Raw genomic sequence first — 16,850 nt, forward strand, 5'->3', positions numbered from 1 at the left:
ACTATTACACATCACTATATACTATTACACATATATACTATTACACATCACTATTACACATCACTATTACACATCACTATTACACATCACTATTACACATCACTATTACACATCACTATTACACATCACTATATACTATTACACATCACTATTACACATCACTATTACACATCACTATTACACATCACTATTACACATCACTATTACACATCACTATTACACATCACTATTACACATCACTGTATACTATTACACATCACTATTACACATCACTATTACACATCACTATTACACATCACTATACACTATTACACATCACTATTACACATCACTATATACTATTACACATCACTATTACACATTACTATTACACATCACTATATATACTATTACACATCACTATTACACATTACTATTACACATCACTATATACTATTACACATCACTATTACACATTACTATTACACATCACTATATATACTATTACACATCACTATTACACATCACTATACACTATTACACATCACTATATACTATTACACATCACTATTACACATCAGTATTACACATCACTATTACACATCACTATACACTATTACACATCACTATTACACATCACTATTACACATCACTATTACACATCACTATTACACATCACTATACACTATTACACATCACTATTACACATCACTATTACACATCACTATTACACATCACTATACACTATTACACATCACTATATACTATTACACATCACTATTACACATCACTATTACACATCACTATTACACATCACTATACACTATTACACATCACTATTACACATCACTATTACACATCACTATTACACATCACTATATACTATTACACATCACTATATACTATTACACATCACTATTACACATCACTGTATACTATTACACATCACTGTATACTATTACACATCACTATTACACATCACTATACACTATTACACATCACTATTACACATCACTATTACACATCACTATATATACTATTACACATCACTATTACACCTCACTATTACACATCACTATTACACATCACTATACACTATTACACATCACTATTACACATCACTATTACACATCACTATTACACATCACTATTACACATCACTATATACTATTACACATCACTATTACACATCACTGTATACTATTACACATCACTATATACTATTACATATCACTATTACACATCACTATACACTATTACACATCACTATTACACATCACTATATACTATTACACATCACTATTACACATTACTATTACACATCACTATTACACATCACTATATACTATTCCACATCACTATTACACATCACTATTACACATCACTATATATACTATTACACATGAAATGTTGTAATGTCTTTGAATTTTTTTTCTTCGCTTTTTTCGCTCCTGTCTCTGTGTTCTCTGCACCAGATAGGACTGTTTCCTGTCTCTGTGTTCTCTGCACCAGATAGGACTGTTTCCTGTCTCTGTGTTCTCTGCACCAGATAGGACTGTTTCCTGTCTCTGTGTTCTCTGCACCAGATAGGACTGTTTCCTGTCTCTGTGTTCTCTGCACCAGATAGGACTGTTTCCTGTCTCTGTGTTCTCTGCACCAGATAGGACTGTTTCCTGTCTCTGTGTTCTCTGCACCAGATAGGACTGTTTCCTGTCTCTGTGTTCTCTGCACCAGATAGGACTGTTTCCTGTCTCTGTGTTCTCTGCACCAGATAGGACTGTTTCCTGTCTCTGTGTTCTCTGTACCAGATAGGACTGTTTCCTGTCTCTGTGTTCTCTGCACCAGATAGGACTGTTTCCTGTCTCTGTGTTCTCTGCACCAGATAGGACTGTTTCCTGTCTCTGTGTTCTCTGCACTCTGGACTGTTTCGGGTTTTGCCACGTTTGTTGTTTTGTAATTGTGTTCATGTTTAGTTTCACTTATTAAAAAAACATGAACTCTAACCACGCTGCATTTTGGTCCTCGTCTCCTTCGACGGAAGAAAGCCCTTACATATTTCTTGTTTGTTTCACAATGACAAATATTTTGCGTCTTCAAAGTGGTAGTCAGGTTGTGTAAATCAAATGACACAAAACCCCCCCAAAAAATCTATTTGAATTCCAGTCTGTAAGGCAACAAAATAGGAAACTGCCAAGGGGTGTGAATAGTTTCACAAGCAACCTGTATTTCGTTAATATTAAAGTAGTATGATGTACATTACCTCAGTGACGGCGAAGCTCCGTTTTCCACAGGGCACCACCTTATACCACTTGTCATGCAGCATATCCATGAAGCCGTCTGACTTGTACTGGCTCACCAGCTCTGAGATGTTAGACGACAGGGGAGAGTTCTGGCGCAGGCCGATGCCATAACCTGGGAACAGATAAACACACAGAATGGCTTAGAAAACATCATCGTCCCTGTCTTCTTCCTCTGTACTATGGGTAAATAGATACAGACACCTAGACTGACACAGAAAACCCATTGATCAAATGAACTGATGTCATGTCGACGTTGTACAACACATACCGGTAGTGTTGAATATGCAGTACTTGTATGTCTGCAGGTTGGTCATAGCTTAATCTTGCATTATTATAATGTGTGGGTGTTGTTTAAATTCAGAATTTTGGAATTGTCTCCCATTCTAATTGAATTGGCCACATCCTACCGCAGGGGAGCTTCCAGGTTGTATGGCCCCCTGGGCGAACCTCCTACCCCCTTCCCCAAAAGAAGAAAAAAGAAGAAATACCATTCTGCACTATCTGTCATTTTAATTCAGACATTTGAACAAAACCAAAAAATTATCATAATATTTAAAACTATATAAATATAAAAATGTATACAAAAAATAAGTCATAAATATCAAAAAGACAAATAGAGTCTAACCTATTAACCTATTACCCTATTACCCTATTACCCTATTACCCTATTACCCTATTACCCCATTACACTATTACCCTATTACCCTATTACACTATTACCCTATTACCCCATTACACTATTACCCTATTACCCTATTACACTATTACCCTATTACCCTATTACCCTATTACCCTATTACACTATTACCCTATTAACCTATTACACTATTACCCTATTAACCTATTAACCTATTACCCTATTAACCTATTAACCTATTAACCTATTACACTATTACACTATTAACCTATTACACTATTACCCTATTAACCTATTACCCTATTAACCTATTACCCTATTACCCTATTACACTATTACCCTATTACACTATTACCCTATTACACTATTACCCTATTACACTATTACCCTATTACACTATTACACTATTACCCTATTACACTATTACCCTATTAACCTATTACCCTATTACCCTATTAACCTATTACCCTATTAACCTATTACCCTATTACCCTATTAACCTATTACCCTATTAACCTATTAACCTATTAACCTATTAACCTATTAACCTATTAAACTATTACACTATTACACTATTACCCTATTACCCTATTAAACTATTACACTATTACACTATTACCCTATTACCCTATTAACCTATTAACCTATTAACCTATTAACCTATTAACCTATTACACTATTACCCTATTAACCTATTAACCTATTAACCTATTAACCTATTACACTATTACACTATTAACCTATTACACTATTACACTATTACCCTATTAACCTATTAACCTATTAACCTATTAACCTATTAACCTATTACACTATTAACCTATTACACTATTACCCTATTAACCTATTACCCTATTAACCTATTACCCTATTACCCTATTACACTATTACCCTATTACACTATTACCCTATTACACTATTACCCTATTACACTATTACCCTATTACACTATTACACTATTACCCTATTACACTATTACCCTATTAACCTATTACCCTATTACCCTATTAACCTATTACCCTATTAACCTATTACCCTATTACCCTATTAACCTATTACCCTATTAACCTATTAACCTATTAACCTATTAACCTATTAACCTATTAACCTATTAAACTATTACACTATTACACTATTACCCTATTACCCTATTACACTATTACACTATTACCCTATTACCCTATTAAACTATTACACTATTACACTATTAATTACTATTACACTATTACCCCATTACACTATTACCCTATTACCCTATTACACTATTAACCTATTAACCTATTAACTATTACCCTATTACCCTATTAACCTATTAACCTATTACCCTATTAACCTATTAACCTATTTAAACTATTACCCTATTACCTATTAACCATTAACCTATTAACCTATTACCCTATTAAACTATTACCCTATTACCCTATTACACTATTAACCTATTAACCTATTAAACTATTAACCTATTACACTATTACCCTATTACCCCACTATTAAACTATTAACCTATTACCTATTAACCTATTAAACTATTAACCTATTACACTATTACCCTATTACACTATTAACCTATTAACCTATTAAACTATTAACCTATTACACTATTACCCTATTACCCTATTACACTATTACACTATTAACCTATTAACCTATTAAACTATTAACCTATTACCCTATTACACTATTAACCTATTAACCTATTAAACTATTAACCTATTACCCTATTACACTATTAACCTATTAACCTATTAAACTATTAACCTATTACCCTATTACACTATTAACCTATTAACCTATTAAACTATTAACCTATTACCCTATTACCCTATTACCCTATTACACTATTACACTATTAACCTATTACCCTATTACCCTATTACCCTATTACCCTATTACCCCATTACACTATTACCCTATTACCCTATTACACTATTACCCTATTACCCCATTACACTATTACCCTATTACCCTATTACACTATTACCCTATTACCCTATTACCCTATTACCCTATTACACTATTACCCTATTAACCTATTACACTATTACCCTATTAACCTATTAACCTATTACCCTATTAACCTATTAACCTATTAACCTATTAACCTATTAACCTATTACACTATTACACTATTAACCTATTACACTATTACCCCATTAAAACTATTAACCTATTACCCTATTACCCTATTACACTATTACCCTATTACACTATTACCCTATTACACTATTACCCTATTACACTATTACCCTATTACACTATTACACTATTACCCTATTACACTATTACCCTATTAACCTATTACCCTATTACCCTATTACCCTATTAATTAACTATTACCCTATTACCCTATTAACCTATTACCCTATTAACCTATTAACCTATTAACCTATTAACCTATTAACCATTAAACTATTACACTATTACACTATTACCCTATTACCCTATTAAACTATTACACTATTACACTATTACCCTATTACCCTATTAACCTATTAACCTATTAACCTATTAACCTATTAACCTATTACACTATTACCCTATTAACCTATTAACCTATTAACCTATTAACCTATTACACTATTACACTATTAACCTATTACACTATTACACTATTACCCTATTAACCTATTAACCTATTACCCTATTAACCTATTAACCTATTAACCTATTAACCTATTAACCTATTACACTATTACACTATTAACCTATTACACTATTACCCTATTAACCTATTACCCTATTAACCTATTACCCTATTACCCTATTACACTATTACCCTATTACACTATTACCCTATTACACTATTACCCTATTACACTATTACCCTATTACACTATTACACTATTACCCTATTACACTATTACCCTATTAACCTATTACCCTATTACCCTATTAACCTATTACCCTATTAACCTATTACCCTATTACCCTATTAACCTATTACCCTATTAACCTATTAACCTATTAACCTATTAACCTATTAAACTATTACACTATTACACTATTACCCTATTACCCTATTAAACTATTACACTATTACACTATTACCCTATTACCCTATTAAACTATTACACTATTACACTATTACCCTATTACCCTATTACACTATTACCCTATTACACTATTACCCTATTACCCTATTACACTATTAACCTATTAACCTATTACACTATTACCCTATTACCCTATTAACCTATTAACCTATTAACCTATTAACCTATTAACCTATTAACCTATTAACCTATTAACCTATTACACTATTACCCTATTACACTATTAACCTATTAACCTATTAACCTATTACCCTATTACACTATTACCCTATTACCCTATTACACTATTAACCTATTAACCTATTAAACTATTAACCTATTACACTATTACCCTATTACCCTATTACACTATTACACTATTAACCTATTAACCTATTAACCTATTAAACTATTAACCTATTACACTATTACCCTATTACACTATTAACCTATTAACCTATTAAACTATTAACCTATTACACTATTACCCTATTACCCTATTACACTATTACACTATTAACCTATTAACCTATTAAACTATTAACCTATTACCCTATTACACTATTAACCTATTAACCTATTAAACTATTAACCTATTACCCTATTACACTATTAACCTATTAACCTATTAAACTATTAACCTATTACCCTATTACACTATTAACCTATTAACCTATTAAACTATTAACCTATTACCCTATTACCCCATTAAACTATTAACCTATTAACCTATTACCCTATTACCCCATTAAACTATTAACCTATTAACCTATTACCCTATTACACTATTAACCTATTAACCTATTAAACTATTAACCTATTACCCTATTACCCTATTACCCCATTAAACTATTAACCTATTAACCTATTACACTATTACACTATTAACCTATTACACTATTAACCTATTACACTATTACACTATTAACCTATTACACTATTAACCTATTACCCTATTACACTATTAACCTATTACACTATTAACCTATTACCCTATTACCCTATTACCCCATTAAACTATTAACCTATTAACCTATTAAACTATTACACTATTACACTATTACCCTATTACCCTATTACACTATTACACTATTACCCCATTAAACTATTACCCTATTACACTATTACCCCATTAAACTATTAACCTATTACCCTATTACACTATTAACCTATTACCCTATTACCCTATTACACTATTACCCTATTACCCTATAACACTATTACACTATTACACTATTACACTATTACACTATTACCCTATTACCCTATTACACTATTACACTATTACACTATTACACTATTACACTATTACACTATTACACTATTACCCTATTACACTATTACCCTATTAACCTATTAACCTATTAACCTATTAACCTATTACACTATTACACTATTACACTATTACCCTATTACCCCATTAAACTATTACCCCATTAAACTATTACCCTATTAAACTATTACACTATTACCCTATTACCCTATTACCCCATTAAACTATTACCCTATTAACCCCTATTAAACTATTACACTATTACACTATTACCCTATTACCCCATTAAACTATTACCCTATTAAACTATTACACTATTACCCTATTACCCCATTAAACTATTACCCTATTAAACTATTACACTATTACCCTATTACCCCATTAAACTATTACCCTATTAAACTATTACACTATTACCCTATTACCCCATTAAACTATTACCCTATTAAACACTATTACCCTATTACCCCATTAAACTATTACCTATTAAACTATTACACTATTACCCTATTACCCCATTAAACTATTACCCTATTAAACTATTAACTATTACCCTATTACCCCATTAAACTATTACCCTATTAAACTATTACACTATTACCCTATTACCCCATTAAACTATTACCCTATTAAACTATTACACTATTACCCTATTACCCCATTAAACTATTACCCTATTAAACTATTAAACTATTACCCTATTACCCCATTAAACTATTACCCTATTAAACTATTACACTATTACCCTATTACCCCATTAAACTATTACCCTATTAAACTATTACACTATTACCCTATTACCCCATTAAACTATTACCCTATTACCCCATTAAACTATTACCCTATTACACTATTACCCTATTACCCCATTAAACTATTACCCTATTACCCCATTAAACTATTACCCTATTACCCCATTAAACTATTACCCTATTACACTATTACCCTATTACCCCATTAAACTATTACCCTATTACCCCATTAAACTATTACCCTATTAAACTATTACACTATTACCCTATTACCCCATTAAACTATTAACCTATTACCCCATTAATCTATTACCCTATTAAACGATTACACTATTACCCTATTACCCCATTAAACTATTACCCTATTACCCCATTAAACTATTACCCTATTACCCCATTAAACTATTACCCTATTACCCCATTAAACTATTACCCTATTACCCCATTAAACTATTACCCTATTACCCCATTAAACTATTACCCTATTACCCCATTAAACTATTACCCTATTACCCCATTAAACTATTACCCTATTACCCCATTAAACTATTACCCTATTACCCTATTAAACTATTACCCTATTACACTATTACCCCATTAAACTATTACCCTATTACACTATTACACTATTACCCCATTAAACTATTACCCTATTACCCCTATTACCCTATTACCCTATTACACTATTACACTAATATAGTATTAAACTATTACCCTATTACACTATTACACTAATAAACTATTACCCTATTACACTATTACACTATTACCCTATTACCCTATTAAACTATTAACTATTAACCTATTACCCTATTAAACTATTACCCTATTACACTATTAAACTATTACCCTATTACACTATTACACTATTACCCTATTACCCTATTACACTATTAAACTATTACCCTATTACACTATTAACCTATTACCCTATTAAACTATTACCCTATTACACTATTACACTATTACCCTATTACACTATTACACTATTACCCTATTACACTATTACACTATTACCCTATTACCTATTACACTATTACACTATAACTATTACCCTATTACACTATTACACTATTACCCTATTACCCTATTACACTATTACCCTATTACACTATTACACTATTACCCTATTACACTATTAAACTATTACCCTATTACACTATTACCACTATTACCCTATTACCCTATTACCTATTACACTATTAACCTATTACCCTATTACTATTACACTATTAACCTATTACCCTATTACACTATTACCCTATTACCCTATTACACTATTACACTATTACCCTATTAAACTATTAACCTATTACCCTATTAAACTATTACCCTATTACACTATTACACTATTACCCTATTACCTATTAAACTATTACACTATTACCCTATTACACTATTACTATTACCCTATTACACTATTACACTATACACTACCCTATTACACTATTAACCTATTACACTATTACACTATTAGTACACTATTACACTATTACACTATTACACTATTACCCTATTACACTATTACACTATTACACTATTACCCTATTACACTATTACACTATTACACTATTACACTATTACACTACTACACTATTACCCTATTACACTATTAACCTATTACACTATTACACTATTACCCTAGTAAACTATTACACTATTACACTATTACACTATTACCCTATTACACTATTACCCTATTACACTATTACACTATTACACTATTACCCTATTACCCTATTACACTATTACACTATTACCCTATTACCTATTACACTATTACACTATTACCCTATTACACTATTACACTATTACCCTATTACACTATTACACTATTAACCTATTACACTATTACACTATTACACTATTACACTATTACACTATTACACTATTAACCTATTACCCTATTACACTATTACACTATTACCCTATTACACTATTAACCTATTAAACTATTACTATTACCCTATTACACTATTACCCTATTACACTATTATTCTATTACACTATTACCCTATTAAACTATTACCCTATTACACTATTACACTATTACCCTATTACACTATTACACTATTATACTATTAACCTATTACACTATTACACTATTACCCTATTACACTATTACACTATTACCCTATTACACTATTACACTATTACCCTATTACCCTATTACACTATTACACTATTAAACTATTACACTATTACACTATTACACTATTACACTATTACACTATTACCCTATTACACTATTACCCTATTAACCTATTAACCTATTAACCTATTAACCTATTACACTATTACACTATTACACTATTACCCTATTACCCCATTAAACTATTACCCCATTAAACTATTACCCTATTAAACTATTACACTATTACCCTATTACCCTATTACCCCATTAAACTATTACCCTATTAACCTATTACACTATTAACCTATTACACTATTACACTATTACCCTATTACCCCATTAAACTATTACCCTATTAAACTATTACACTATTACCCTATTACCCCATTAAACTATTACCCTATTAAACTATTACACTATTACCCTATTACCCCATTAAACTATTACCCTATTAAACTATTACACTATTACCCTATTACCCCATTAAACTATTACCCTATTAAACTATTACACTATTACCCTATTACCCCATTAAACTATTACCCTATTAAACTATTACACTATTACCCTATTACCCCATTAAACTATTACCCTATTAAACTATTACACTATTACCCTATTACCCCATTAAACTATTACCCTATTAAACTATTACACTATTACCCTATTACCCCATTAAACTATTACCCTATTAAACTATTACAATATTACCCTATTACCCCATTAAACTATTACCCTATTACCCCATTAAACTATTACCCTATTAAACTATTACACTATTACCCTATTACCCCATTAAACTATTACCCTATTACCCTATTAAACTATTACCCTATTACCCCATTAAACTATTACCCTATTAAACTATTACACTATTACCCTATTACCCTATTAAACTATTACCCTATTACCCCATTAAACTATTACCCTATTAAACTATTACACTATTACCCTATTACCCCATTAAACTATTAACCTATTACCCCATTAAACTATTACCCTATTAAACGATTACACTATTACCCTATTACCCCATTAAACTATTACCCTATTACCCCATTAAACTATTACCCTATTACCCCATTAAACTATTACCCTATTACCCCATTAAACTATTACCCTATTACCCCATTAAACTATTACCCTATTACCCCATTAAACTATTACCCTATTACCCCATTAAACTATTACCCTATTACCCCATTAAACTATTACCCTATTGCCCCATTAAACTATTACCCTATTACCCTATTAAACTATTACCCTATTACACTATTACCCCATTAAACTATTACCCTATTACACTATTACACTATTACCCTATTACACTATTACCCTATTACACTATTTCCCTATTACCCTATTACCCTATTACACTATTACACTAATACTATTACCCTATTACCCTATTACACTATTACACTATTACCCTATTACACTATTACACTATTACCCTATTACCCTATTACACTATTACACTATTAACCTATTACCCTATTACACTATTACCCTATTACACTATTACACTATTACCCTATTACACTATTACTATTACCCTATTACCCTATTACACTATTACACTATTACCCTATTACACTATTAAACTATTACCCTATTACACTATTACCCTATTACACTATTACACTATTACCCTATTACACTATTACACTATTACCCTATTACACTATTACACTATTACCCTATTACACTATTACACTATTACACTATTACCCTATTACACTATTACACTATTACACTAATATAGTATTACCCTATTACACTATTACACTATTACCCTATTACCCTATTACACTATTACACTATTAACCTATTACCCTATTACACTATTACCCTATTACACTATTACACTATTACCCTATTACACTATTACACTATTACCCTATTACCCTATTACACTATTACACTATTACCCTATTACACTATTAACCTATTACCCTATTACCCTATTACACTATTACACTATTACCCTATTACCCTATTAAACTATTACCCTATTACACTATTACCCCATTAAACTATTACCCTATTACACTATTACCCTATTACACTATTACACTATTACCCTATTACACTATTACACTATTACCCTATTACACTATTACACTATTACACTATTACCCTATTACACTATTACACTATTACACTAATATAGTATTACCCTATTACACTATTACACTATTAACCTATTACCCTATTACACTATTACCCTATTACCCTATTACACTATTACACTAATATAGTATTACCCTATTACACTATTACACTATTACCCTATTACCCTATTACACTATTACACTATTAACCTATTACCCTATTACACTATTACCCTATTACACTATTACACTATTACCCTATTACACTATTACACTATTACCCTATTACCCTATTACACTATTACACTATTACCCTATTACACTATTAACCTATTACCCTATTACACTATTACCCTATTACACTATTACACTATTACCCTATTACACTATTACACTATTACCCTATTACACTATTACACTATTACCCTATTACACTATTACACTATTACACTATTACCCTATTACACTATTACACTATTACACTAATATAGTATTACCCTATTACACTATTACACTATTAACCTATTACCCTATTACACTATTACCCTATTACACTATTACACTATTACCCTATTACACTATTAACCTATTACCCTATTACACTATTACCCTATTACACTATTACACTATTACCCTATTACACTATTACACTATTACCCTATTACACTATTACACTATTACCCTATTACACTATTACACTATTACACTATTACCCTATTACACTATTACACTATTACACTATTACCCTATTACACTATTACACTATTAACTATTACCCTATTACACTATTACCCTATTACACTATTACACTATTACCCTATTACACTATTACACTATTACCCTATTACACTATTACACTATTACACTATTACCCTATTACACTATTACACTATTAACCTATTACCCTATTACACTATTACACTATTAACCTATTACCCTATTACACTATTACCCTATTACCCTATTACACTATTACACTACTATTACACTATTACACTATTACCCTATTACTATTACCCTATTACACTATTACACTATTACACTATTACCTATTACACTATTACACTATTACCCTATTACACTATTACACTATTACCCTATTACACCTATTACACTATTACACTATTACCCTATTACACTATTACACTATTACACTATTACACTATTACCCTATTACACTATTACACTATTACACTATTACCCTATTACACTATTACACTATTACACTATTACACTATTACACTATTACCCTATTACACTATTACACTATTACCCACTATTACACTATTACACTATTACACTATTACCCTATTACACTATTACCTATTACACTATTACACTATTACCTATTACCCTATTACACTATTACACTATTACACTATTACCCTATTACACTATTACTATTACACTATTACCCTATTACACTATTACACTATTACACTATTACACTATTACCCTATTAACCTATTACACTATTACACTATTACACTATTACACTATTACACTATTACACTATTAACCTATTACCCTATTACACTATTACACTATTACCCTATTACACTATTAACCTATTACACTATTACACTATTACCCTATTACACTATTACCCTATTACACTATTATTCTATTACACTATTACCCTATTACACTATTACCCTATTACACTATTACACTATTACCCTATTACACTATTACACTATTATACTATTAACCTATTACACTATTACACTATTACCCTATTACACTATTACACTATTACCCTATTACACTATTACCACTATTACCCTATTACACTATTACACTATTAAACTATTAACCTATTACACTATTAAACTATTACCCTATTACACTATTACACTATTACCCTATTACACTATTACCCTATTACACTATTACACTATTAAACTATTAACCTATTACACTATTACCCTATTACCCTATTACACTATTAACCTATTACACTACTACCCTATTACACTATTAACCTATTACCCTATTACCCTATTACACTATTACCCTATTACACTATTACACTATTACCCTATTACACTATTACCCTATTACACTATTACACTATTACCCTATTACACTATTACACTATTACCCTATTACCCTATTACACTATTACACTATTACCCTATTACACTATTAACCTATTACCCTATTACACTATTACCCTATTACACTATTACACTATTACCCTATTACACTATTACACTATTACCCTATTACACTATTACACTATTACCCTATTACACTATTAACCTATTACCCTATTACACTATTACCCTATTACACTATTACACTATTACACTATTACCCTATTACACTATTACACTATTAACCTATTACCCTATTACACTATTACACTATTACCCTATTACCCTATTACACTATTACACTATTAACCTATTACCCTATTACACTATTACCCTATTACACTATTACACTATTACACTATTACACTATTAAACTATTAACCTATTACACTATTACACTATTACACTATTACCCCATTAAACTATTACCCTATTAAACTATTACACTATTACCCTATTACCCCATTAAACTATTACCCTATTAAACTATTACACTATTACCCTATTACCCCATTAAACTATTACCCTATTAAACTATTACACTATTACCCTATTACCCCATTAAACTATTACCCTATTAAACTATTACACTATTACCCTATTACCCCATTAAACTATTACCCTATTAAACTATTACACTATTACCCTATTACCCCATTAAACTATTACCCTATTACCCCATTAAACTATTACCCTATTAAACTATTACACTATTACCCTATTACCCCATTAAACTATTACCCTATTACCCCATTAAACTATTACCCTATTACCCCATTAAACTATTACCCTATTAAACTATTACACTATTACCCTATTACCCCATTAAACTATTACCCTATTACCCCATTAAACTATTACCCTATTAAACTATTACACTATTACCCTATTACCCCATTAAACTATTAACCTATTACCCCATTAAACTATTACCCTATTAAACTATTACACTATTACCCTATTACCCCATTAAACTATTACCCTATTACCCCATTAAACTATTACCCTATTACCCCATTAAACTATTACCCTATTACCCCATTAAACTATTACCCTATTACCCCATTAAACTATTACCCTATTACCCCATTAAACTATTACCCTATTACCCCATTAAACTATTACCCTATTACCCCATTAAACTATTACCCTATTACCCCATTAAACTATTACCCTATTACCCTATTAAACTATTACCCTATTACACTATTACCCCATTAAACTATTACCCTATTACACTATTACACTATTACCCTATTACACTATTACCCTATTACACTATTTCCCTATTACCCTATTACCCTATTACACTATTACACTAATATAGTATTACCCTATTACCCTATTACACTATTACACTAATATAGTATTACCCTATTACACTATTACACTATTACCCTATTACCCTATTACACTATTACACTATTAACCTATTACCCTATTACACTATTACCCTATTACACTATTACACTATTACCCTATTACACTATTACACTATTACCCTATTACCCTATTACACTATTACACTATTACCCTATTACACTATTAACCTATTACCCTATTACACTATTACCCTATTACACTATTACACTATTACCCTATTACACTATTACACTATTACCCTATTACACTATTACACTATTACCCTATTACACTATTACACTATTACACTAATATAGTATTACCCTATTACACTATTACACTATTACCCTATTACCCTATTACACTATTACACTATTACCCTATTACACTATTACACTATTACCCTATTACACTATTACACTATTACCCTATTACACTATTACACTATTACACTAATATAGTATTACCCTATTACACTATTACACTATTAACCTATTACCCTATTACACTATTACCCTATTACACTATTACACTATTACCCTATTACACTATTACACTATTACCCTATTACCCTATTACACTATTACACTATTACCCTATTACACTATTAACCTATTACCCTATTACACTATTACCCTATTACACTATTACACTATTACCCTATTACACTATTACACTATTACCCTATTACACTATTACACTATTACCCTATTACACTATTACACTATTACACTAATATAGTATTACCCTATTACACTATTACACTATTACCCTATTACCCTATTACACTATTACACTATTACCCTATTACACTATTACACTATTACCCTATTACACTATTACACTATTACCCTATTACACTATTACACTATTACACTAATATAGTATTACCCTATTACACTATTACACTATTAACCTATTACCCTATTACACTATTACCCTATTACACTATTACACTATTACCCTATTACACTATTACACTATTACCCTATTACCCTATTACACTATTACACTATTACCCTATTACACTATTAACCTATTACCTATTACACTATTACCCTATTACACTATTACACTATTACACTATTACCCTATTACACTATTACACTATTAACCTATTACCCTATTACACTATTACACTATTAACCTATTACCCTATTACACTATT

The 16,850-nt window shown here is 30.1% G+C and overlaps 1 protein-coding gene across 1 annotated transcript in view; it reads right to left on the bottom strand.

Moving 5' to 3' along the window:
- The window catches only part of grin3a (glutamate receptor, ionotropic, N-methyl-D-aspartate 3A), a 105,044-nt gene that overhangs the window by 14,183 nt on the left and 74,011 nt on the right, over positions 1-16,850 (bottom strand). Inside the window, exon 7 of the mRNA XM_046306774.1 lies at positions 2,240-2,391. Coding sequence (XP_046162730.1) covers positions 2,240-2,391 — 152 coding nt within the window. The remainder of the gene's footprint in view (positions 1-2,239; positions 2,392-16,850) is intronic.

This window comes from Oncorhynchus gorbuscha, linkage group LG16 (assembly GCF_021184085.1).
Source record: "Oncorhynchus gorbuscha isolate QuinsamMale2020 ecotype Even-year linkage group LG16, OgorEven_v1.0, whole genome shotgun sequence".
Classification (NCBI taxonomy): domain Eukaryota; kingdom Metazoa; phylum Chordata; class Actinopteri; order Salmoniformes; family Salmonidae; genus Oncorhynchus; species Oncorhynchus gorbuscha.